Source organism: Heloderma suspectum, chromosome 4, assembly GCF_057233095.1.
Source record: "Heloderma suspectum isolate Gila_16-S chromosome 4, 16-S_ref, whole genome shotgun sequence".
NCBI lineage: Eukaryota > Metazoa > Chordata > Lepidosauria > Squamata > Helodermatidae > Heloderma > Heloderma suspectum.
In genome coordinates this window covers 250,172,544-250,196,424 of record NC_139461.1, presented here as the reverse complement: position 1 = coordinate 250,196,424, position 23,881 = coordinate 250,172,544, and the positions used below count along the sequence as shown (strand labels likewise).

The following is a 23,881-nucleotide window of genomic DNA, read 5'->3' as shown; positions in this document are numbered from 1 at the left end:
CTACCAGTATAGGGAGAGGTCCAGTTCTCCTCATGACAATTGGGATAGAAGCTCCGAGTGGTCTTACCCGCTACCACGGCACTATGTTTTCGAGGACTGGTATTTTTCTAGGGATCAGGAATATTATTATGATTGAACAAGATACCTTGGGGCAACTTCGCCTCAGTACCGTCCTCGGCCATCGACGACTCAGTCTTATCCCCCCATAGGAGGTAATTTTGTTCCACTTCCACCTGTGCTGCCCTGCTCGTTGTCTTTACTATGGAGCCAGACAACATTGGTCAAGTTGGCTCAGCTGCCACCTTCACCTGTGGTGGAAACTAATCCTCTACCTCTCCTGGCTCCTGAACCATCTGCCTCATAATTCTGCGGGTGATTACCCATCTGACCCATTTTCGTATTCCTCCATTCCCTCTTCGGTTCCTTCTCCGGATGATGTCGTGGGAATGCAGGAAGGAGCTTCTCCTTCGGAGGACAGGTTTAATTTTGCTGAACAGGTTAGCAAAATGGCCCATTCACTGGGTATTGATCTGGAGCAGCATGTCCAGGACCCAGTCATGTCCAGGACCCAGTTTTTGGCGCAGTCCGTACTGAATCGTCAAAACTGGTAGTGGTCCCCTTTCTCCCAACCCTCCTTCAAACGGTGCAGCAATCATGGAAGGCCACATCTTCGATGGCACCGACATCTAAGTGGCTTGAATCCCTGTATTGCATACAAGAGATGCGGCATTTTTACATTCACGTCCACAACTGTCTTCCATCATTGTGAAATCAGCGCAAGGGCAGTCGCAGAAGGTTCATGCCTCACCCGTCAAGGAGGGTAGAAGATTGGATCTGTTGGGGGGATGGATGTATTCTTCCTCTGCTCTTGGTCTCTGTGTGGCGAACTATCAGGCCATGATGGCCAGATACCAACTGTTCCTATGGGAGAAAATGGACTCTCTTTGTGCTTATTTCCCAGAGGACCAAAGGGATCTTGCCAGAGTTTTTCATGCAGAAGCTGTCAAGTTGTCCAGGCAGCAGATTAACAGTTCCCATCATGAAGCCGACTGTAGCGCTAAGTCAGTGGTGGGTGTGATCGCGCTCTGGAGGCATGCTTGGTTGAGGTCTGCAGGCTTAACTCGTGAGACCTGATTGTGAATTGAGGATTTGCCCTTTGATGGTGAAGGGCTCTTTAATGTCAAAACTGATGAACAAATGGACTTTGTTCAAAACGCAATCACAACTGCCCGAAAGATGGATTCGGGTCCTCAACCTCCACAGCAACGGTAAACATTGCGCAGGTGGTTCCATCACCAACAATACATGACCAGGCAGCAGTTTGATTGTTATCCTCACTACCAGCCTCCTCAGCTGCAGAAGAAGCAGAGCACTCCTTCCTCCTTCATCAGGGTCGTGGAAGGCCTGACTTTTCCTCTAAGCGGCAGCTTTGACTTTCTGGTGTTGGCTGCCTCCTGTCTCGCCAGCCGACCTTTCTTTGGGTCCACTCTCACTTGATCTCTGTCCACCTGGAAAATAATCACAATGGACAGCTGGGTGTTAAATATAATCAGTCAGGGCTACATGATAGAGTTTTATACCCTCTCCCAGTTGGGTGTTGTTCGAGTCACCCCTCCATCACTGACCCTTCTCTTGGAAACGACTACCCTGCTCCAAAAGGGAGCAATCCATAGAGTTTTTCCATACCAGCTGGAGGATGGTTTCTTCTCCTGGTATTTTACCATACCGAAACGGGATGGAGGTCTCTGACCGGTCATGGACTTGAACAAGTTTATTACTCCCCAAAAATTCAGAATGATCACGATGGCTTCAATCCTCCCTCTCCTTGGAAGAATGTTTGGTTTGCAGCCATAGATCTGAAGGATGCATATTTCCATATAGCAATTGCAGAAGCTCACCAGAGGTACTTGTGCTTCGTCATTGTTACAGATGTATTCCAATTTTGAGTCCTGCCCTTGGTCCTGGCAACCGCCTAAGAGTTTTTACGAAGTGCATGGCAGTTGTGTGTGCGTACCTTTGACTTCAAAACATTGACGTCTGCACTTACCTGGATGATAAGTTCCTCACCTTGGACTCTGAGGTCTCTTTGTCATGTCATCAAGATTGTTCTGAACCTTCTGCGAGCATTGGCCCTGTATGTAAATAGAGAACAGTCAACTTTAAAGCCAACGCAACAGCTCCAGTTCATAGGAGCATTGCTGGATTCAGCACATGTATGTGCTGATCTTCCTTGAAAGCATCAATAACAGTTGATTGCCCTTCCAGAGTCCCTTCACTGTCAGCAGTTAGTCACCGCTCACACCATTCAGACACTACTGGGACATATGGAGGCAACGGTCACAGTTGTTCATTAGTCAAGACTTCGGATGCAATCACTACAGAACCGGTTGCTCCAACATTTCAGTTCTACCACCGATGCTCAGTGCTGTCACTTGAGGGTTCCTGACAACATAGCAGATTCCCTCCTGTGGTGGATGCAGCCAAGCAACCTATCTCAGGGCGTTCCCTTCGTCCAAGCATCCCCTATGTGGATATTGATGTCGGATGCTTCCCTTTTGGGATGGGGAACTCACTGCAGTCCACTCTGGGTTCCGGGAACCTGGTCTGCGGTGGAGAGGAAACATCACATAAATCATCTCGAATTTCTTGCCATTTGGAAGGCGATGCATGCATTCAAGACTTACCTTCGAGGGAGGCATGTGCAGGTCTTGACCAACAATACGGCGGTGTGGTAGCACATCAAAAAGCAAGGGGGCACGCATTTATCCAAGCTTGTGAGTCTCATGATGGACGTATTCCAGTGGGCAATCCAATGGGACATTCTTTTGACCACGCTTCACATTGCTGGAGAAGACGATATCTTCGCCGACACTCAGAGCTGGTCATACAAATCGTCCCACGAATGATAGATGTCTACCTCCATCCTGCATCGTCTCTTTCTGAAATGGGGTTGGCTCAGAATGGACTTGTTCGCAACCCCATCGAATGCAATATGCAAGAGATTCTGCACAAGAGCGGGGGTTGGTCAGTCGTCTTTGGGCGATGCGTTTCAACTTCAATGGCATGGGAACTGTTCTCCCTATTCCCTCTGTTTCCCCTTCTCTTGAGGGTGCTTCAAAAACTAGCACACAACAGACAGACTGCATTTTGATTGTTCCTTGGTGGCCAAGGCAGCCATGGTTTGCATCTCTGCTGTGTCTGTCCAAAAGGCAGTTCCTACGTCTTCCGCATTCCTTGGATCTGATATCTTGGATTGAAGCAGGATCCGACATCCAGATCTCGACACCCTGAAACTCATGGCCTGGAGGATTCGGCAGTGAATACTGATACTTGGCTCCTTTTGGAAGTCCAGCTGTTTTGGACACGGCTAGGAAGCTGGCTTTGCATTGATCCTATGCGGCTAAGTGGTCATCATTTTCAACGTTTGCTAGTCTGCATGGTTTCGATCCCCTTAAGGGATTGGTTGAAGATGTTCTTTTGTTTTTGCATCACTTGTTTCAGAAAGATTTGAAGCTTTCATCCATAAGGGTTTGTTTGGCAGTGCTTTTGTTTTATAAAGGGCAAGTTCAAGGTTTTTCCCTTTTCACTCCCCTTACTGCTTGTCAGTTCCTGCAGGGTTTAAAGAGTTTGGTGCCTCCAGTGAGAACTGTAGTCCTTCAGTGGAGCCTCTCTGTTGTTTTACATGCCCTCCTTTCGAAGCCCTTTGAACTGCTGGCCACCATGGATCTTCAGTTGCTATCGTGGAAAGTGGCCTTTTTGGTGACCATCATGTCCTGTGGACGTGCTAGTGAGATTTGTGCCTTATCGGTGGATCATCCATACCTGATTTTTCACAAGGACAAAGTTGACCTGAGACCAGACGTTGACATTTTACCAAAGGTGGTCTCTGATTTCCATGTCAACCAATTTATCTCACTGCCGACTTTTTTCCCGGAGCCATCCTCTGACCTGGAAAGGAGGTTGTATGCTGTTGATGTAAAGAGGGCATTGACTTTTTATAAGTCAAAGACAGCATCTTTCCATAAGACACAATGACTTTTCGTTTGCTATGGTGGTCCCAAGAAGGGTTTCCCTGTCTCTTCTCAATGGTTGGCTTCATGGATTGTGCAAACTATTGCACAATAGTTTTAGCCTATGACTTATCAGGTTTGGACCGGCCATCTCACGTCTGGGCACATTCAGTACGAGGGGTTGCCACATCTACGGCCTTTGGCAAAGCTGTACCATTGTCAGATGTGTGTAGAGCAGTGACATGGTCCAAATCCTTGGTGTTTGTAAAGCATTACAAACTAGATGTCAAGGCACATTCTGACTGTGCTTTTGGGTGAGCCATGCTGTCGTCAGTCTTATTGTGACACCTACCCACCACGGGTAAGTGAGCTTGTTAATTACCCATATGTGTGATGCACAGAGACCACAAAGAAGAAATGCAGGTTGCTTACCTGTCACTGTAGTTCTTCGTGTGGTCATCTGTGCATTCACACAACCCACCCACTGTCCGTGCTTTGGTGTCGATGTTGAATTTGATGTTGGTACTGAGGTGTGATTTTTTTCCCTTGGATCCAAGGCCACACTAGGCAGTCTCAAGGAACTGAGGGAACGGGCAGGAACCTGCTGGGACATGTGCAGTGGATGGTGGGGGAGAGTTCCTGCCAAAACTTTCCTCAGCTTTAGAAGTTTCCTGAACGAGGCTCAGCGCAGGTGCAGAGCCCATATGTGTGAATGCACAGATGACCACTCAAAGAACCACAGTTACATGTAAGCAACCTGCATTTCTCCAACCAGTAGTACTAAACACCTCTCCAGACATTATGTGGACTTCATAGTATTTGAATATACATTCTGCTTATATCATATCTTACTTTCCAGTAAGCTGTTTTGATTTATTGTAGAATGAATACAATATGTATAATGGTTTTCCATTATCTGTGCTAAAAAAAAAAAATTATGCACGTCTCTACTTGACATCAAAAGCATGTTCCAAAGTTTCCTCTGACAACTTGACTGTTGCATTTCCAATTAGCAGCCGCTGTTATTAAAATAGACTAGATCCTCTTTGGGAACAGTTCCTTGTAATCAGGAACACTAGCTGACCTTCACAGGAAATACTATATTCTGTAATATCATTATTTTAACAGGATTTTTTCAAAATATCTTGGTAATTTGACAACCCCACAATATCTGCTTTTTTGGGCTGTCTGCTTTTTTCTTGTTTCCTGATTTTAAAATGCATCCTTCTTTCACTTTTACCTTACCTTGCACCACCTATAGACTTTCTTGAAATGTTTGTCTTTAAAACATTTAGATACTTTCCTCTGATCCAGCAGGGAAAACCCACACGCAGAAGCAGTCTTCTACAAGCGCAACTGACATGCACACGGTTGCAGTGCTCAGTCTTTTGGCTCTTCTCCAATTGTTTTATGGCTGTTTAGCTTAATAGGTTGGATGCATCTTTGAGCAAATGGAGATGCACATCCCCATTTGGGGTCATCACTTACATGTGACTAGTGGTCAGCAGCTGCCTTTAGATCTGTGGCAATATGTGTTGGACAGCACAATTCTGTGCATGCCTACTCAGAAGTACATTTCTGTGCGTTCAGTGGGACTTACTCCCAGGTAGCTGTACATAGGATTGCAGGCTAAACCATGTCCAGTTAAGCTTCAAATCTTGTTGCAGGATTTTGTCTTGTCTTTTTGCTCAGACTCTCTTTTAAAATGTAATAACTCCAGGCAGGTCTTTCATAAACCATTTAGCAAGCAAGAGTTCACATTTTGTTAATTTCCTGTTCACTTCATGGATTCAAATACTTTCCAGCAAGAACATAATTATTTGGGAAAAAAAGAGGCCATTAATCTATATTATACTTGCAGATCTTACTAAATGTTATTTCCATGTTTAAAAATCTACCATTTAATAAAAATGCATTCTTTCCTCATAAGGTTTAACTTTTAAGACTCCCTTTCTTGACAAATATAATTACAGAATAATAAGGGGCTATCTCTGAACAGAGTTTTCTTGATTTTTACTGGAGATAGTTGATACTTATTTAATGTCGGCTCTGCTCCAGTTGTTTTACACCTGCTTTGATTAATAGAAAAGAAGCCAACGGTATACTTAAATGGCTAGTTAGTCTCATATTCATAAATATACACACACACACACCCTGTATAACTTCATAGCTTCTTGTACAGTAATATTGGGGTACTCATTGTGTAATTAACCTCTAAATTCAACCAAGGGGCACTTGACGTGTACATCCATGTAGGAAAATGTGATGTTCTCAAATGGCTCTTCATTACCCTGCTTTTCCTCCACACCAGCCTCCGCTTGCCCTCCTCTGGGCATCCAGCTTCTGATCCCAGCCACTCTGGGACAGAAGAAAGGTCCTCTCAAGCCAGAAGCTCTTCTCCATCACCTTTCAGGGTGCCTGCAAAGAATTAGAATGGATCAATGCTTCTATGGTGAATTGGGACACTCCTTCCTGCTTGAGCTGGCCAGGCCTCAGTTACTCACTCAAGTGTGCAACACTTCAAACCCAATTAGTAGTAGGCTTTGTGACTCAAGGAAGCTTAGAAAAAACAGTGATATGGAATAAGGAAAAGCAGCAAGTTACAAGATTAAATGTAATCAAAACATACACTGTACCTTTTAACATAAGTTTTTGAAAAGCTATGGTCACCTTCTGCTGTGGCCTTGGCCTTTGCCCTGTGTTCCTCCAAGATCCAAAAGCCATCCCCCAACCTCAGTCCTTTTAGCTTTATCATAGCCTTGAGACATCTCCCATCCCCTCGACGGCAGTTCCTCATCCTCATAAATTTCTGCGCAAAGATGGCTACATCAGAACAACCCAGTCCTCCTCTCCCTTTTCCCCATTACACATTTCAGCCCTCAGCAGAGTGAAACCAGATGGGTAAGTAGCCTGGTCTCTGAACATCTATACTTTTGTTCATATAGTCATGCAAGAGGAAGGAACTAAGTTAAACAAGGTCCTAGGAATTGGAACGACCTCCTTGGCAAATATGGGTTTTTGGCTGACAGATCCACTGTTGGGAGGTTAACTATCCAGTTGCTGTTTCCAAACACACATGTGCAGAAAGATATGTATGAGGTTAACGTCTGACAGGGTAGACCTTCCGACATGTATGTGTATATTTATGAAGGAAAATCTCATGGACCTTAAGGCTGACTTGCCTAGGTTAAGATAAGATGAGTGAAACACTGAGCTGAGGAATGGTATATATTTGCCAGGCATCAAGACCAAAACTTAGTGATGGACTTCGGAGCACTGGTGCAACAAAGGAGATCAGATTCAAGGGGAGCATGGTTTTATCTTCAAGTCTGAAGATGCCAGATCTGTGTTAAAGCCCAAGATTAAAAAAAACACAAAAGAACAATTTGGGGGTGTTTTTACAAAATAGCTGATTTTGAAATGTAATAAATCATCTTGACACTTCAAAATAATTAGGACAAATGAAATCACAATGTTCTCTTAAAGAGAATATTTCTTCCCTGTGATATCCACCTTGAACAGTGTCTTGCAGAGCATTCCTGAGGAAGTGGGCAAACTGCAGAGGCTTCTGTTTTAAGTAGCAGACTAGAGCCATCCCTGTCACTTCACTTGGCAGGCTTAGGGTACTTTTTCTGATGTTCTTTGGGTCTGAAGAGCACACCTAGAAAGGGTTGTATAAGAATTATCTGGAAGGAAGCAGAACAGTGAAAGATAGCTTGTTTCATTTCCTCCATGCAAGGTTATTTTGAAGGTTTGCAACCATGCTCTAAGGGATGTGCACAGAAGGAAACAGTTTCTCTTTAAGAAGCAGATTTGCAGTATAGGAATTTGCTGCCCAGTGGAATGGACTCCCTCCCCTCACATGGAGAAGGTAATGCCTGAATCACGAACTTGGGCTGAACGTACCAGTTATTTGAGCCTAGTATGTCCTCTAAGCCTAGCTTGAAACAGAGAAAAGGCTTTTGATATTTAGGGTTAGGGGTTCAAATAACTGTGGACTCTCTAGTTCTGGCATTTCTATCATTGCAGGCGGGGAGGGGCTCCTGTAAAGGTAACCTGGGGGCAGGGAGGAGAAGAAAGGTCTTGCGAAGGAGTGTATAGTCAGGGTGGGTATTACTATTGGTATATGGGAAAGGCATAGGGACTCCTCCCCTCCGCCCCGCCCCGCCGCCCCTCCGCCCCGTCCTCCTCCCCTCCGCCCCGTCCTCCGCCCCTCCGCCCCGTCCTCCGCCCCTCCGCCCCGTCCTCCGCCCCTCTGCCCCGTCCTCCTCATCAACCAAATATGTGAAAATGCATGTGTCTATGCATGTCTGTATGTGGACGATGAAGGCGTAGGTGAAGGATCATCTCTTGGACTCCTCCTCACTACTGCAGTTAGTGGTGGCCCCTACTTGTATGGAATTGTATTCAAGATGTACCATAGTAATGCCTTTTATTACATTGTGAGGCTGTTCTCATGTAATGACAACCCATTGGTTTAAAAAATGGTGGGTTGTCAGGGGTGCGCTATCAACAACAAACTTTGAGTCAACTGCTGGGTTATTTAGCTCCTAAACAACCCAACGGTGCAGGCTCACACATCACGCTGCATAACCTATGAAGGAACTGATTGTGGGTTGTGCGGTAAAGCGAAGACACGGGTGCAGTGTAGGCTGCGCTCCTGCTTGTCCATGACAATCCATTGGTTTTTAAACTGTTGGGTTGTTACATGCGAACCAGGTCTATGTTTGACTTTCTAAAAATGCAGGCCTTTAAAATAAAAGGTAAATACGGTTACAGTCTGACTTTAAAAACTGATTAATATGACTTTTAGTTAAATGTGCATACATTTGCATATGGATAAAAACAATATTCCTTGTTTTTAGATATACATCTGTCATAGCAGGCACCATATTAGAGGCCTTCCTCCTGAGTGATAGAAAAGGAGAATCTTTAAGATGATGCTTGCTATTCACAGTTTTTATAAGTACTTGTATTAAAAATCTGCTTGATTAATCAGGGGCATGCTCTTAGTTAATTAATTAACTAAATAATTAATTTGTGTTGCAGTGTATTTGATACCTTTTCTTGAAATCCGTGTTTAAACCTGAATATTGACCCACATCCCTTCAGTGAAATAAAGAGAATCACACAGGCCAGTTTCAAAAATATGTTTCCAACATGGAGGGTTTGTTAAAGGAGAATCTTTTTGCATAATAGTTTTGCTGTCCTCTGTAAGGAGATGCAGAAACTAGAAGGAAACCACTGATAAAAGCTATCTGGTGAGAATATCCAGCCAGGGCTACTGTTGCCTAAGCAAGATTAGTTGTTCATGCTAAGATTTATCTTTTCTAGCTCTTTCCCCTTTATGTCTCTTGGAGACAGCATTGGCTTCCTCCTTTGTTTACTGCCATCAGTGTGAGTCATCATCTGTCATGGTGAATGTTGAGTTGCACATTCAACTCTCAACTTGCACTCTTGTCTGGCTACATCATTTTTGTGTTTCCATGCTTGAGTTCCATGACAGTCAGACAAATTTCAATTAAACGTTTATTTTGGGAGTTGTGGAAAAGGAGTTTCAGAGAACCTGGAGATGTGTTGAATGGTTAAAACTTGCTAGAATTGTTTTAATTTAACTGAGTAGTGAATTAGTAATGGCTTTATAACTTTGACCAGGGTGCTTCTGTCAGCTGTTGAAAGAACTTGCTCATATCTTGGCTTCAGCTCAGGGGTTTTCCAGGGAATCCAAAATTTTTCTCTCTTAGGTGGTGTTTAAAAGATTAATGCTTCAAACTTGACTGCTTAAAAAAGGAAACCTTGCCTCTGAAATGGCTCTTAATTTTGGAATACCTTTGCCAGTTCTTCTGCTATTCAGTTTCCATAAGAGTAATGTGAGGCTGCAAGCCAGCTGAAGAAGTAATGATGTTATCTGAGCCAGAATGTCCCTTAAATAGAACATTCAGACACAAGGGTGTCAATTCTATAAAAACATGTACCACCTCATGGGTACTTGGCCAGAACTGATGTAGAACTCTGTGTAATTCTTAACACTTGAGTTTATTTTTAGCAGTTTTATTATTTCTTCGCTTTCTGCCTCAATCCTCCTGATAATTTTTTGGAGTAAGGGTTGTGACTTAAATGTAAAAAAATATCTAGCATGATCCTGGTTTCTGCTGGAAAGCATATCGTAAGTGATGCGCAAGACTGGGAATGTGTAACATGAATCATTGAATATCAAAAGCTCAAGCAAGTATCAGCTCAGGAAGGGCACTTCAGGAGCTATCACAACAATTAGTAGAAGTTTTTACAAGTATATAAACAATAGAACTATCAAAGGAGCACTGCAGTTTACAGAATATCAAAAGTTATAAACTTGGACAGCAATGAGCACAGAGAGTCAGCGCTTGAATTCAAGGAGAGACAAAGAACTAATTGTCTCTGAAATGGTAAGCCTGTGTCTGGGCTGTATCATTTTGGACTGCAGGTAGAGAAGCTCAGATTGATGCTTCTCCATACAGAAATTTCCCTCCATATAGAAAAGTAGATGTTGGGGAGAATAGTTCTAGGGTAGCCTTCTCCCTGACGTGCTGGTGGTTTTTTGTTTGCAGGAATGTTTTGTGGAGGAATGTTCCATTAGGAGCCCTTACCTGCAATCGCAAGCCATATAGACCAAATGCAGGTTTTCCACCTTAATGAAAACTAGGCTAACTTGATCTGGCATCTTGAGAGTAACATTACTCAGTTGCCTCACTGGATAGTGTTCTAGAGTAAGCTATTCCTCCTATCAAGTAGGCTGGGATAAGGACACATCTTTGCTGCTGATTTCCTGTTCGTGGGGGGATTCGTATTTCCTGCACTAGTGTGCCTCCCTAGGGAGGAAAAAGAGGGTAGGGGGCACTATATATATACACACACACACATGCGCGCACACACACAATTTTCATTTCCCTGAATTTTGTTTGCATCCTTCTCAGATTCCCCTTGAAAGTAGAAGGGATAGGTTGGCTGTGGAGGAGTGGGCAGAGTGCAGGCTGCAAAGCTCAAATCAAGCCATTATAGCCTTAATGTTAAAATCCTTTGCCTTGCTATCTTCAGGAACTGGACATTGTGGTAGCTCCATGTCGGGGATTCCAGTCAGCAGAAGTCACTTTGGGAGAATACATGAACAATGTCCTTCCAGTCATCACTTTTGCCATCTGTGAGGCAGAACTTTCAGTACTGGATGTGAATGAACTGCAAGAGATTAAAGAGAAATTCTCTCTGCCTGTCTTCTTTTTCAAAGTGCCAGAGCTGGGGGCTGAACTAATATCCCCTCAAAATGCAGAGAATGAGAAGTCATCCCTTTATCAGCAGTTGCTAGATTTAGACTATCTTAGTACCAACCATTGCAGCTGTGGAGCTCCCAGCTCTGACGCCAAAGCCCAGAGCATGCTGGTGGAACATTCGGACAAGATCCGTCTGCTTAGCACTTTCTCCAAACAGGTGCTGCAGAAGCGTTTGGTGGATGCAGCCACCATCTTGAACATAGTACACTGCCGTTGCCTGGACATCTTCATCAACCAAGCCTTTGACATGCAGCGAGACCTGCAGATCACTCCAAAGCGTCTAGAGTATACACGGAAGAAAGAGAACGAGCTATATGAGTCTCTGATGAACATAGCCAACCGCAAACAAGAGGAAATGAAGGAGATGATAATTGAGACTCTCAATAACATGAAAGAAGAGCTGCTGGAAGATGCTGCTAATATGGAATTCAAAGGTAATTTCCAGAAAAACAAGGGATTGAATTTCTGCCATGCCTTTAAATAAAAATCACCTGTAAAGGGAACCTTAGTTTGGCAAGTTACAGCACTTATCTATACTGGCGTGGTTGTCACCTTCTTTGTGGTTGTTCCCCCACTTGTCCAGGGGTAAAAACATCCACCCACATAGTTCATTTATGCTTATATAACATGCAAGTGATGTCCTGCTCATTATCAAGTGCACTGCTTGCAAGTCAAGTGAACATACCATCAGGAATGAACCACATGGGCAGAAGCTTTATATGTATCTGAATGAGTATGAGTAACCATGTCAGTACATGTAAAGGCTGTCTAGGAATGTAAGAGGTACAGCTTTCTAAACAAAGGCTTTTCTGTTGCTAAAACATGCGATTCATTTTTGCAAGAGCCTTGTCAGAGAGATGTCTGAGCCAAATGTAAATTTCTCTGTTTCTTGATGAGGTTCTCCCGTACAGGTATAGCTTTGCTGTTTTCAGGTGGTTAATGTTATTGTGGTGAGGAGTTGTGAATTCCATTCAGTGGTTTAAACAGCTTGTATGGGATTCCATTTTTCAGCAGTACAGCTTGAAATAGGTCCTGCAGCTTCTGGCTTCATTCCTTTCTTGAAACATTCAAAGATGAGATCTGCCTTCTCTATTCAGGACTCTTTAAATCTAAGGCAGCCACAAAGACAATGGCCTGGTTTGCCCAAATGGAGCTGGGAAAATAAGCTACGGTGGCTTATTTCCCCCGCTGCGTGGGTGTTCATATGCGAGGGGCATTTGCATAATTACCCTTGGCAGTGCAGCTAGTCATGCAAACCTGGCCATGGTGGTTTGTTGCTGTGGCTAACAAGCCACCTCAGAACCCCTGCAACAGCCCATGGGGTGGGAGGAATAAGCCACCGTGGCTTATTTCCCCCTTTGTGATTGTGCAAACCAGGTCAATGAAAAAAAAACCCTGTCAGTCATCTGCAAATATGAAGCAAGAGTTAATTCTCTATTTCAATACTGACAGGCTTGCAATATAGCAAGCTAACTGGAAAAGCTGATATTAGCGTGAAAGGAGACACACAGCATAATCCTGAACGTACATTCAGAATTAAGCCCTGCTGAGTTCAGTGGGATATGCTGCTAAGTTTGCTTAGGACTGTAGCCTTAAATTATTTATCACTTATATTGGTCATTCTGCAACAATAATACATTAACTTTTTTTGAAAGAGTGGACCTTAAGGGATGAACTAGTATAGTACTTCAAAGAATTTTCCCTTTCAGCTGCTATGTGTATATACTTCAACTCTCTTGCAGTAGAATTCTTCACTAGATATTTTTTTCATAATCTGTAAACAATGTTAACATAGAGTGACTTAATGTGTTTAGCTGAAATGTTAAACTTTGTGGATATTGTATCCAAGTGAACAACATTTGTCTTTTCTTGGAGGCTATAAAAAATCTCTTATATACAGTTTTATGACTGCAATATAAGGGGCGTGGGCCAGCCGGGTCAAACATTACTAGTGCAATCCTATACATGTCTAGTCAGAAGTAAGCCCCGCTGAATCCAAGGTGGCTTACTCCCAGGTGAGTTTATAGGATTGCAGCCTAGGTCACACTGAATTAAAACGGAAAGAGTAAAGCAAATGCTTATTACTCCCCACTGACATGCAGGGGGACAAAGTTCTTAATTTGTCTGAACTGTGGAATTGTCAGGTGGGAGAATGTTTTGGAATAAAACGAGTCCAGCAAGTGCTTTAGAAAGCTTTTCATTGTACTCAAATCACTAAATTTAGTGTCATACTTGTACTGGGTGGCTACTTACACTTTTTTCCCCCAATGTTGGTTCTTCTCCCTCCCACCCCATCTAGATATTATAATTCCTGAGAATGGAGAGCCTATTAGTTCCAAAGACATTAAATGTTGCATTAAGCAAATCCAGGAACTGATAATTTCGCGGTTAAACCAAGCAGTTGCCAACAAGTTGATAAGTTCTGTGGACTACCTGCGTGAGAGCTTTGTTGGTACTCTGGAAAGATGTCTGAAGAGTCTAGAGAAATCTCAGCAAGATGTTTCAGTGCATATTACAAGCAACTATTTAAAACAGGTAAAGTAGCACTAGGAATTACTAGTTTCACAGATCTTTTTTGAGGATGCTGGTTGGCTGTACTCCCAAAGGTATTAAGGAAATTGGAGAAAGAATTTTTTAATTCTTTGATATTATATTGGCCCAAACAGATTGCTGCTTTAAGTTGTAATTGGAGGAAAGAACCCAAGTTCATGCCAATTCTGCCTCTATATAAATTACAAATGAAGACTGTTTCCAATGTATTTGGTTTGTTCCTTAATCCATGGGAAGGGCAGTTATTTCAGTTTGTAAAGTGCATGATTAACATATTTATTTGCTCACAGATACTGAATGCAGCCTACAATGTTGAAGTCACTTTTCACTCTGGCTCAACAGTATCCAGAATGTTGTGGGAACAGATCAAGCAGGTATTAAACATTTTGTAAATAAAACCCCACTCATAATAAATCTTAATTAACCTTAATCAGTATGAACTGCTTTTGTCCATTCATTCAAATCTTCATATACCAGCCTACCTTGTAAAATGGGTACTTGGGTCATTTAGTAATGTCCACAAGCATCTCACAGTAGAATAAAAGCTAGTTGGTATGAAAGGCACACTGTTAAAACATAGCAGGTAGGTTGACACTGTTAAGATATGGCAGATATGTTGCAAACAGACTGCTTGTGTTCTTGTACACTCTCACTCCCCATCATCCTGATTTCTTTATGTCTGGGCAATACTATAATAATGCAGATTAATATGAAAATAGATTTTCTTCTTCATGGTCTCTGTGCCTCAAACATGCATTCTGTGCCATGCAGAGCCTAATTCAGAACATTCTAGAGCTGAGTGTATTTTGGTGGGAAACAACCCCCCCCCCCCTCAGTACACATGTTCAAAGGTTCCTGCTTTTCCCACTCGGTTCCTTTTTGACCACCACAGCAGCACCATTGTCAGTAATGTTCTCGTCTCAAGCGAGACAAGATACTGAGCTTAGTCTGCCCTCATATTGTTTTATTGCTGCTTGCTTGCTTGCTTCCTTCTCTCTCTTTTGGTGTCTCTTCCCCCTTTTTGGTTTTGCTGTTTTTGTTTCTATCACGTTCAGGTGCTACCCTGATGTCTATGGGCTTATGGCTTCTAAGCTGCTGTTTTATAAATATTCTAGCTGCGATAGCAAGCTACCCCTAACGAACAGACATTGCCAGTGCTTGTTGTGCCTTGGGGAAGGTAATTATTGTTGAGTTGTGTCAGCTTTGGCAAGGATTTACCATGCAAGCCTGCCAGAATTGGTCTTCATGACTTTGGGCCCTTCAGTGATAACAGGTTTTCCAGGGTGCTGATTCTTCTGGTCGAAGTCAGCCCTCACAGGTTCCCCTTTCATCTCTGTGCTCTAAGCCTACTCCACTGATGTCCCTCTCGACTCCAAACCTGACCCTTATGTTGGTCACCCAAGCACAGACTGTTCCACTCATGGCTTTGAGTGGCCCTGTGCAATTGGAAATAGTAGCTCTGTTGTGCTCTGGGCTTTGGTACCAACCAACTCCTTGGTGTCAGCAGTACTCTTGATACTGAGTTCAGAACTGAGCATGCTGATATGCTCACTCCTGCTCTTAATCCCTGCCTCCTCAGTGCTGCTGATTCCCACCCTTCTGTCATCTGCTGCCCTTTACACCACTTTTGGTGCCCTTGATATCAGACTCAGTACTAACCCTAGTACTGAAGCTCCTGATGGCAGCTCCGGTCCTGACTGCTTCAGCTCTGATCATCGCTGGACCAGTTTTGTTACTGAGTGCCCTTCGCTGTAACAACTGCTTTGGCTCTGGATTCACTACTAATAATCCCACCCGCCACGCCCACAGCTCCAGTGTTGGGTGGATTACAGCACCCAACATTGCTGGCACCTATGTATATCGGTACTGTCAACAGACACTACAATGGTCGCTTTAGGCAAGCCCTCTACTTGGCCTGGTATCGGAACTGGAGGATTACCAGCTGGCCTTGGTATCCTCTGTTGGCGCTACATTTTCACTTAATGCAGCAGTAGGGGACCAAGCCTCTCTTTTACCTACTGACAGTGGCCAGCCTTATACAGAGCAAGTGCTCAGGATGGTCAAGTCACTGGGCCATCAACATTTGTCTACTGTTATAGACTAGATATGCAGGTGAGGACAGATGCTGTGTTTGTACAAGCTGTTCTGTTTTCAGTACCTAACCTGACATGCCTGCCCTGCTTCTGGCAAGTTAGCTAACTAATCACCCATATGTGTGAGCCACAGAAACCAAGAACTACAGGTTGCTTACCTGTAACTTGTTCTTCCATGAGTGGTCATCTTTGGTACTCACGAAACCCTTCCTCCTTCTCCACTGCAGGCATTCATCCTTGACGTTTTATCATCCTGCTCAGTATCTCTGCTGTGGCAGTCTGAGAAACTGAGCAGAAAGAGCAGGAGTCACACTCTTTGAGCATGCTCACTGAAAGGAGTAGGTGGGCTCCTGCCAAAAATTCACTTGCTCTGGAATGTTCCAAACAAGGCTCTACATAGGTGCAGAACCCATATGTTTGAGTACACAGTTGACCACCTGAAGTACAGTTACAGGTAAGCAACCTGTCCTTTTTAATACTCTAGTTTTGACAATGAGACATGTCTTCTGCTTCTTTAGATAATACAACGGATTACTTGGGTAAGCCCACCAGCTATCACTACAGAATGGAAAAGGAAAGTTGCTCAGGATGCCATTGAGAGTCTTAGTGCATCCAGGCTAGCCAAGAGCATCTGTAGCCAGTTCCGGACAAGACTGAACAGTTCTCATGAAGCTTTTGCAGCCTCCTTGCGACAGGTCAGTTTGATATAAAAGGAACTGCAAAGAATAAGGATCAGCAAAGTTACACCAGTTTTTCAAATAACTTGAAAGACAAAGCCCACCTATCTTTTCTCCTCTCTTTGCCATGAAAAAAACCCTGGGCACAATATTGTCTCTCCTGACCCTAGGGCTAGCAGAAATAGCTGTAATAGCCCAGCAGTCCTAAGCCAGCTACAATGGTGCTTTGAAGCCTGAGGGGGGTGTGGGTGGAAGTTGGAAGGAGGTGGTACTTATTGTTTGCTCTCCCTGGGGTAATTACTACTAACCCCTGGCAGGTGTGCAGCTACATCTCTTAAAATAAACTTAGCCAGTCTGTCAACCCAGGTAGAAGAACCACTTTTGAACTGCACAAGCAGGTCAAACCAGCACAGTGTCTAGATCTGGTCTATACTGCCACAACCAAAGACACTTTGTTAAGCTACCCATTGGGTTCGTATGACACGACAATCTTGAGTGTGGGTTGCATATGCAATCTGGTGTGCGTGGGTGCCACAGCTCATTGTGAGTTAAATAACCCACAATGAGCCGCAGCGTGTTGTCCGAACTCCAGTCAGTAAGAGGTGAATTCCTTTCCTAGACAAATGGTCTATGGCAGGTCTGAGAAGATCTAATTTAATGTGGAAAATGGGAAATGTCAGAGCAAATATGCAACATTTCCAGGGATTCAGGTGAGATCCTAAACACCAGGAATTTAGATGAATCAACAGTGTCTTCAGTCTTGGGAGATAGTTGTTAACAAGCAAGCAGGGAAACATAATGAGCACTTCAAAGGAACACTACAGTGGCTTTAAAACAGTTGCTCTGTTTGCTTTCTCTTAAAACAGTGGAGTAATTTCTGTAATGATTCATGTGCTTTGGGTATTCGCATGTTGCTTTAAATCAGGTCCCCAGGATTGGGGATTCTGGAACAGAAGGATGGGCTGGATTCCCTCCACCTCTTCCGGTAGTGCTACTGTACTTCTGGTTGTTTTTAGTCACTTTACCATGGTGTCTCTGTGACCACTTTATGCTCTCGTGTTGGGAGTGATAAGATCTGGTTTGGGGTTTTATAGTATAGTTGCAATCTACCTACTTACAAGGCTTTGGAATCCACAAATTCATTTTCAAATAACAGAACTTAAAACCATAGGAGAGAAAAACACATAAATAGAAATTTCCCAAGAAGAAATTCTTTGAGAGAATTATGGCTTGGAAAGAGAGTATCCCAGCACATTCTCCTTAGGATGACTGGGAGAAATGGGGTACTAAAAAGCCACTACTGTATTTAAAACTGGGACCCTGTTTAATTCTTTATCAAGGAGAAAATGGAGTAGATTGTGTAAAATCCATCCAGATGTGACCTGCAGGATGGCAAAGCCATACTTACATTTTATGTCTTGTTAGCTAGAGGCTGGCCACTCAGGCAGGCTGGAGAAGACAGAAGATCTTTGGTTGAAGGTACGAAAAGACCATGCCCCTCGGCTTGCCCGTCTCTCATTGGAAAGCAGGTCCCTGCAGGATGTTTTGTTACATGGTGAGCATTGCCCTGGTTGCTTCCTCCACTTATTGATGGCTTTTCGGAATTTTCTCCTGAATTTACTTTTGCAAGACGGATACTTGAATTTACTTTTGCAAGACGGTGGCTACTGCTTTTTGGCTACATTGTAGGCTAGTGCTTTGAGACTAAGGTCTAAAACAAATGTGACATTATTCATGCAGTTAGCAATTGTGTTAGGTGGGGTAGGGTTTTTAGATCTATGCCACAGCCCCAGTCTGGATAATTCTCTCCTCTCATTCTCATCAGGAGGGAAACTCCCAGTTGGCACTAACAGGAACTTCCCTCCTGATGCAAATAGCAGCTGGGTGGTGTGGGGGGACACAACAATTCAGAACTGGGCTGTGGCATGAGCTTAGGTCTGTTCACCCATGTTATGGTCCCTCCTGCTGCACTCAGCTATCCCTGAAACTGCTCTGGAAGGTTTGAGGACACTCCGGACCAGTGTGGGAGGTAGTGCAGGGAGAATCAGCAAAAATCACCTTCCCCCTTTCCCTCCAGCATAAACCACTGCTGGATTGCAGTCCCTTCCACAAACAGAAGGAACCCTTCAGTTTGCAGAGGCCAACCCTGGATCCAACCCCTAGACTAGAGAACACTAGTGAAAATTATGCAGAACAAGAACTGAAGCTTTATTTATGGATTTATATCCTTTCTTTGTACAAAGTTTAAAAGTGGCTAACAATGTAAATATAATTAAACAGTAAAAACATTTTTTTTAAAAAATGAAAACAGCAGCAGATAGTAGAATCCATAACAATCAAATCAGGAGTTAATAAAATGGCACAAATGAGCAAATGTTTTAAAAAGACATTGTATTAATTTTAGATTTCAATACTACCAATTCAGTATGCCTGTTTTAATACTCTTAAGTGTTGAGACACTCCCCCAAATGGGGATTTTGTACTACTCCAGACACACGTCACTTAAGTGAATGAAATTTGAGGAATGCATCCTACCAGGCAGGAGCATAGAAACTTCTTTGTCTGACAAAGTATTTGTTTATGTTTCAGGTAAACCAAAGCTAGGCCGTGAGCTGGGCCGAGGACAATACGGAGTAGTGTACTTGTGTAATGCCTGGGGGGGCCACTTCCCATGTGCGCTCAAATCTGTTGTTCCACCAGATGAGAAGCACTGGAATGACCTTGCACTTGAGTTTCACTATATGAGGTATGTGATATTAAACTCCCTTCTGTAATGAGCAGGAAATAGCCTGGCAGATTTCCCTAGACCAGGGTGGTGGGCAGCCTTCTTTGGTCTGGGGGCTAGATTGTTTCCCGGGCCAAGCCTAGCAAGCCAGATGACATGAAGGGGGGGGCCCTCCCCCTCCCCTTCCCCCTCCCCCTCCTGTGATGTCATCCACATGCTGTGCGTGCTTTGTTTTTTCTTTTTTCCATGCAGAGAGAGGCACGGAGCCCCTCAGAAAGCAACTCTGCATAGAAAGCAACTCTGCTGGTGCTTGCAGGAGCCAGTTCCTGTAAGCAGTGGCCAAGTCTAGCTGCTTAGTCCCACCCTGCTTATGTCCAAATTTGGTCGTTGGTGGGAAGAGACTTGGCTGGCACTTGCAGCAGCCAGTTCTGCAAGCGCCAGCCAAGTTACACAGCTCTATCCTGCCCCGTTCATGTACTGATTTGGGTGCGATCAGGGTGGGAAGAAGCAAGCCCCGGCTGAGTGGTATGGGGGAATCCCCAGCTTATCTCTGGTTGGAGATAACAAAGGGATTTCCCATTGTGCTGCCAAGGTGGAGGGCAGGGGGTGGAACCCATAGAGAGTACTCAACCCTCCGTGGGCCAGATTATGCCCATGGGCCAGAGGTTACCCTCCCCTGCTGTAGACTCTATATCAAGGAGTTGATCTAGTCTGAAGATTGACACCAAATTCCTTCAATGCGTGTACCAAGGGCTAGTTGGCATCTCAAATGCAACTCTTAAGTGAAATGAACAAGGTATCTACAAAATAAAGCAATGCTCCTAACTTTTGCTATTAATGAATGACACAGATTAAAGTCTAGTGGTACTTCATTTTATTCAATAGACAACTGAACAAACGTCTGGCCTGATAGAATTGGAAAGATCTTTTTGGCAACAAAACCTTGGCATCATGGTGAATCTTCTATTCACTTGCATCTACATATTTTACAGCATTAGATTGTCTATGCTATAGTTTGAGACTGCACATTGTAATTGACTGATCTTTCATAGCTTAGAACAATTATTTGTGGTGTTAAGATGAGAAGATGATTCATCATCCAAAATGAATGGTGTGTGCTTTGTACGTATTTCTAGAATTGGAAGCTAAAGAAAAATTGTCTCAGACTTTGAATTAATAAAAACTGCCTATGATATCTTCTCTTGTTCTGTTAGTAATAGTTTTTTTTCTGAGAAGTAAACCAGGCAGAATTACCACCTCTGTCAGTATCTATCCATTGTTCTTGACACTTGTGCTTCATCTTTCTCTAGGTCTTTGCCAAAGCATGAGCGGTTGGTAGACCTTCATGGATCAGTGATAGATTATGGGTATGGGGGAGGTTCCAGCATTGCTGTTCTACTCATAATGGAACAATTGCACAGAGACCTCTATACAGGATTAAAGGTGAGAAATAGAAATGCTTAAAAGGAAAATTGGCAGTGTAAATAGTTACCACCTCTGGTAGCTCTTACATCCATGTAACCATTTCTAATCACAGGTGTGATTCTCACAGTATGTTTCAGGTCTAACAGTGAGGACCCACATCCCCAGTGCTTCTGTTCAGGGCTCCAGCTGGTCTAAAGTTAGGTCCTTGTAAGGCTGTTTAGGACTCCTGGGGGGCAGGGAAGGTTTGGTGAGGGGAAAGAGACAGCTTTTTAAAATTTTCCACCCTCCTGAAAACTTCCTCCACTGTACCAAACAGTGCTAAAGGGCTCTGGTGTCGTTATTGCTATAGAATGATGGGGGGAAGCTTCTAGAGAGTGAGAAAGGGAAATGTTCTCCTCTCTTGCCTCCTGAAACCTTCTATGTACTGCAGGGCAGAGAATGTTTAACCTCAAGGGATACACCAAGCTGTTAGGGGTTCAAACAAGACAATTCCCTCCATTTTTACCCCAACTGACACCCTCTATATTCTATGGCTTCCAAAGGCAACTGAGCATGCTCAATCCTTATTGGGCTGTCAGGGTTTTTTTTTTTCTCCTTTTAACTTACAAAATAATATCCCTTGAATGTACAGAAACTACTACTTGGTAATGAGATGAGGCCACCCACTGACAAACTGATAAGCACAAGGACCACCAAGTTCTATATTAGAATATATGATGATGTAGCTTTAGATCTCTGAAGCATTGCTATCTTCATGTTGTTCTTAATTATTAGTCTGTTTTAAACTAATTTAGGTTCTTTCCCCTTGCACACGCATGCGCACGCACACACACACGCTCTGCATTTTTGCTCAGCAACAGGTAATATCTAATGTTAATATTCAGATCTCAAGTAAAACTGCAAACAAATAATATATCATAACTGGTTCCGTCCCATCGTGTTACATTCATCTGTCAATCTTTGGAGATTTGAGCACAGTGATGGGCGATTTTTTTTCTGTCGAGGGCTGCATTTCCTCACAGGTAATCTGATGGGGGCCGCACATCATTGGTGGGTGAGGCTGAGGGCAGGGCCAGAGTCAAAGCTGGGTGGGTCACCTCTCTCCCCCCTCCTTCCCCCTCCCCTTTTCTCTCTCACCCTAGGACTGCAGGTAGTCACCCCTGATTTAGCATAACAGAAATGAACCAAGTGCTGTGGTGGACAGGGGGGATGACAAGGAGGAATGCAATACATCTGGTTCTGGCTAGCCACGTGGGACCAGGGCTATATGTTTCAGTGAAACAAAACTGGACAGTACAAGCAGACTCATCCTCTGACCTCTCTCAGCTAATGTTCTAGGAAGAAACAACTTTCCTAAAGGACCCTTTTCATTGGAGTGACTCCAATCTAATGCAAGATGCACTGCTTAGTAGCTAGAGATACCAATCCCATTAAAGGATCAGTAATAAGGTTTTTTTTCCCGATTTCCTCAGGCTGGGTTGACACTGGAGACACGATTACAGATTGCCTTGGATGTAGTTGAAGGGATTCGATTTCTTCATAGCCAGGGGCTTGTTCACAGAGACATCAAACTTAAAAACGTATTGGTAAGGAATAGCTTTGTGCCTCTAGCTTTGTACTCCTTGCTGAAATGGAATGAGACATCAGTAGATAAAATAATGGCCTTGTTCAAGCCATTCCCTGAAAAGATATCTGTGCTCTAATATAAAAATGAGAAGTAGTTTTTTTGGAAATGAGAGAAAGGCCATGAGAAAATTGATCTCTATCCTTCTGAAGCATAAAACCTATACTGTTCTGTATGTAGAAAAGTAAAGAACAATGGAGACAGAACTGCCCCAAAGTAGAGAGCCTAGTCCTGCAGAGAAAACCAGGGAATATCTGGGCTTTATATGACTAGACCAGTTTTCTTGTAAAATAAACTGAACCATGCCAGATTTACATGGTATCGACAATTTTCCTAAACCCAGGGAAAAGTTCCTAAACTGAGCCACACCTAAAAAGGAGCTCAATAGCAGTTTAAAATTGCCTGAGGTGGACAGAGACATGTCTATTCTGTCTGATAACAGAATTCCGGACCGTCCAATGAAATTGATTGACAGGTTCAGGATAGATAAAAGGACATACCATCAGCTTCCATTGCCACAAGAAGTGGTGATGGCCACTACTTCAGATGACACTACTTCAGATGACACAACACTTACACTGTTTCATGAAGGACAGGTGTGTCCATGACCATTAGCCAGGAATCTCCAAGAAAGTGGAATCTCCAAGATAGCATATTCTAATCCAAAGTTAAACTAGGGACAGTCAATGTGGATTGGCTGTTATCTTTGTGCCTAACTTAGTAAGTTCCAGGAACATGTGGCTGGCCACTGTTGGAGACAAAGTGCTGGGCTAGATAATGAATTTTAGCTTAGTTTGGCAAAGGCATTTCTGATAAGTTTTTATCATTGGGATCGTTTGTAGAAGACGCTACTACTACTCAAGTGATGGTATGTTAGGCTGTTTGGGTGAGGATTGGGTTTGAAACATATTTTATATTCTTTACAGCTTGATAAAAACAATAGAGCCAAAATCACAGACCTGGGATTCTGCAAACCTGAAGCAATGATGTCTGGCAGTATTGTTGGGACCCCTATCCATATGGCTCCTGAACTCTTCACAGGTGAACTTGTCATGGATCTCCTGTTGATTAACCATGGAGAATATGAAGCCAAACATCTTAAGATGACAAATCTGCAAGAGGACTGTAAAAAGGGCTATTTCTACCAGGATGTTAGGTAGACACATGGGCATATCCCCCGGTGGGGGAAGAGTATACTTACAAGGAAGTAAGAGCCATTGAACCTGGTGGGACTTATTAAGCATGCTAAAGATTATGCTGCCCAACAGAAACCTGAAAAGCATAGGCTAATACTTAGTGCTGACAATGAAGACTGCTTCTCTGTACAAGCACTAACATGTACCCCGGGCTTTTGCGACGTGATAATCTGATTAGAATTTCTCTGAAGCCTTTAGAATTTAAACTGTACTATAGTAATTGATTAGAATTATGCCATGACACGACACATGATAACGTGATGTCTTTTGGTCTTGG

At 43.4% G+C, this 23,881-nt stretch overlaps 1 protein-coding gene across 3 annotated transcripts in view; it reads left to right on the top strand.

Moving 5' to 3' along the window:
* Window positions 1-23,881, top strand: part of DSTYK (dual serine/threonine and tyrosine protein kinase) — a 63,983-nt gene that overhangs the window by 31,379 nt on the left and 8,723 nt on the right. For all 3 annotated transcript variants that reach the window (XM_084853256.1, XM_084853257.1, XM_084853258.1), the window contains exons 3-11: window positions 11,085-11,748; window positions 13,614-13,849; window positions 14,155-14,238; window positions 16,476-16,652; window positions 18,060-18,189; window positions 19,224-19,380; window positions 20,670-20,802; window positions 22,257-22,370; window positions 23,335-23,449. In XM_084853256.1, the coding sequence (XP_084709382.1) occupies window positions 11,085-11,748; window positions 13,614-13,849; window positions 14,155-14,238; window positions 16,476-16,652; window positions 18,060-18,189; window positions 19,224-19,380; window positions 20,670-20,802; window positions 22,257-22,370; window positions 23,335-23,449 (1,810 nt within the window). The remainder of the gene's footprint in view (window positions 1-11,084; window positions 11,749-13,613; window positions 13,850-14,154; window positions 14,239-16,475; window positions 16,653-18,059; window positions 18,190-19,223; window positions 19,381-20,669; window positions 20,803-22,256; window positions 22,371-23,334; window positions 23,450-23,881) is intronic.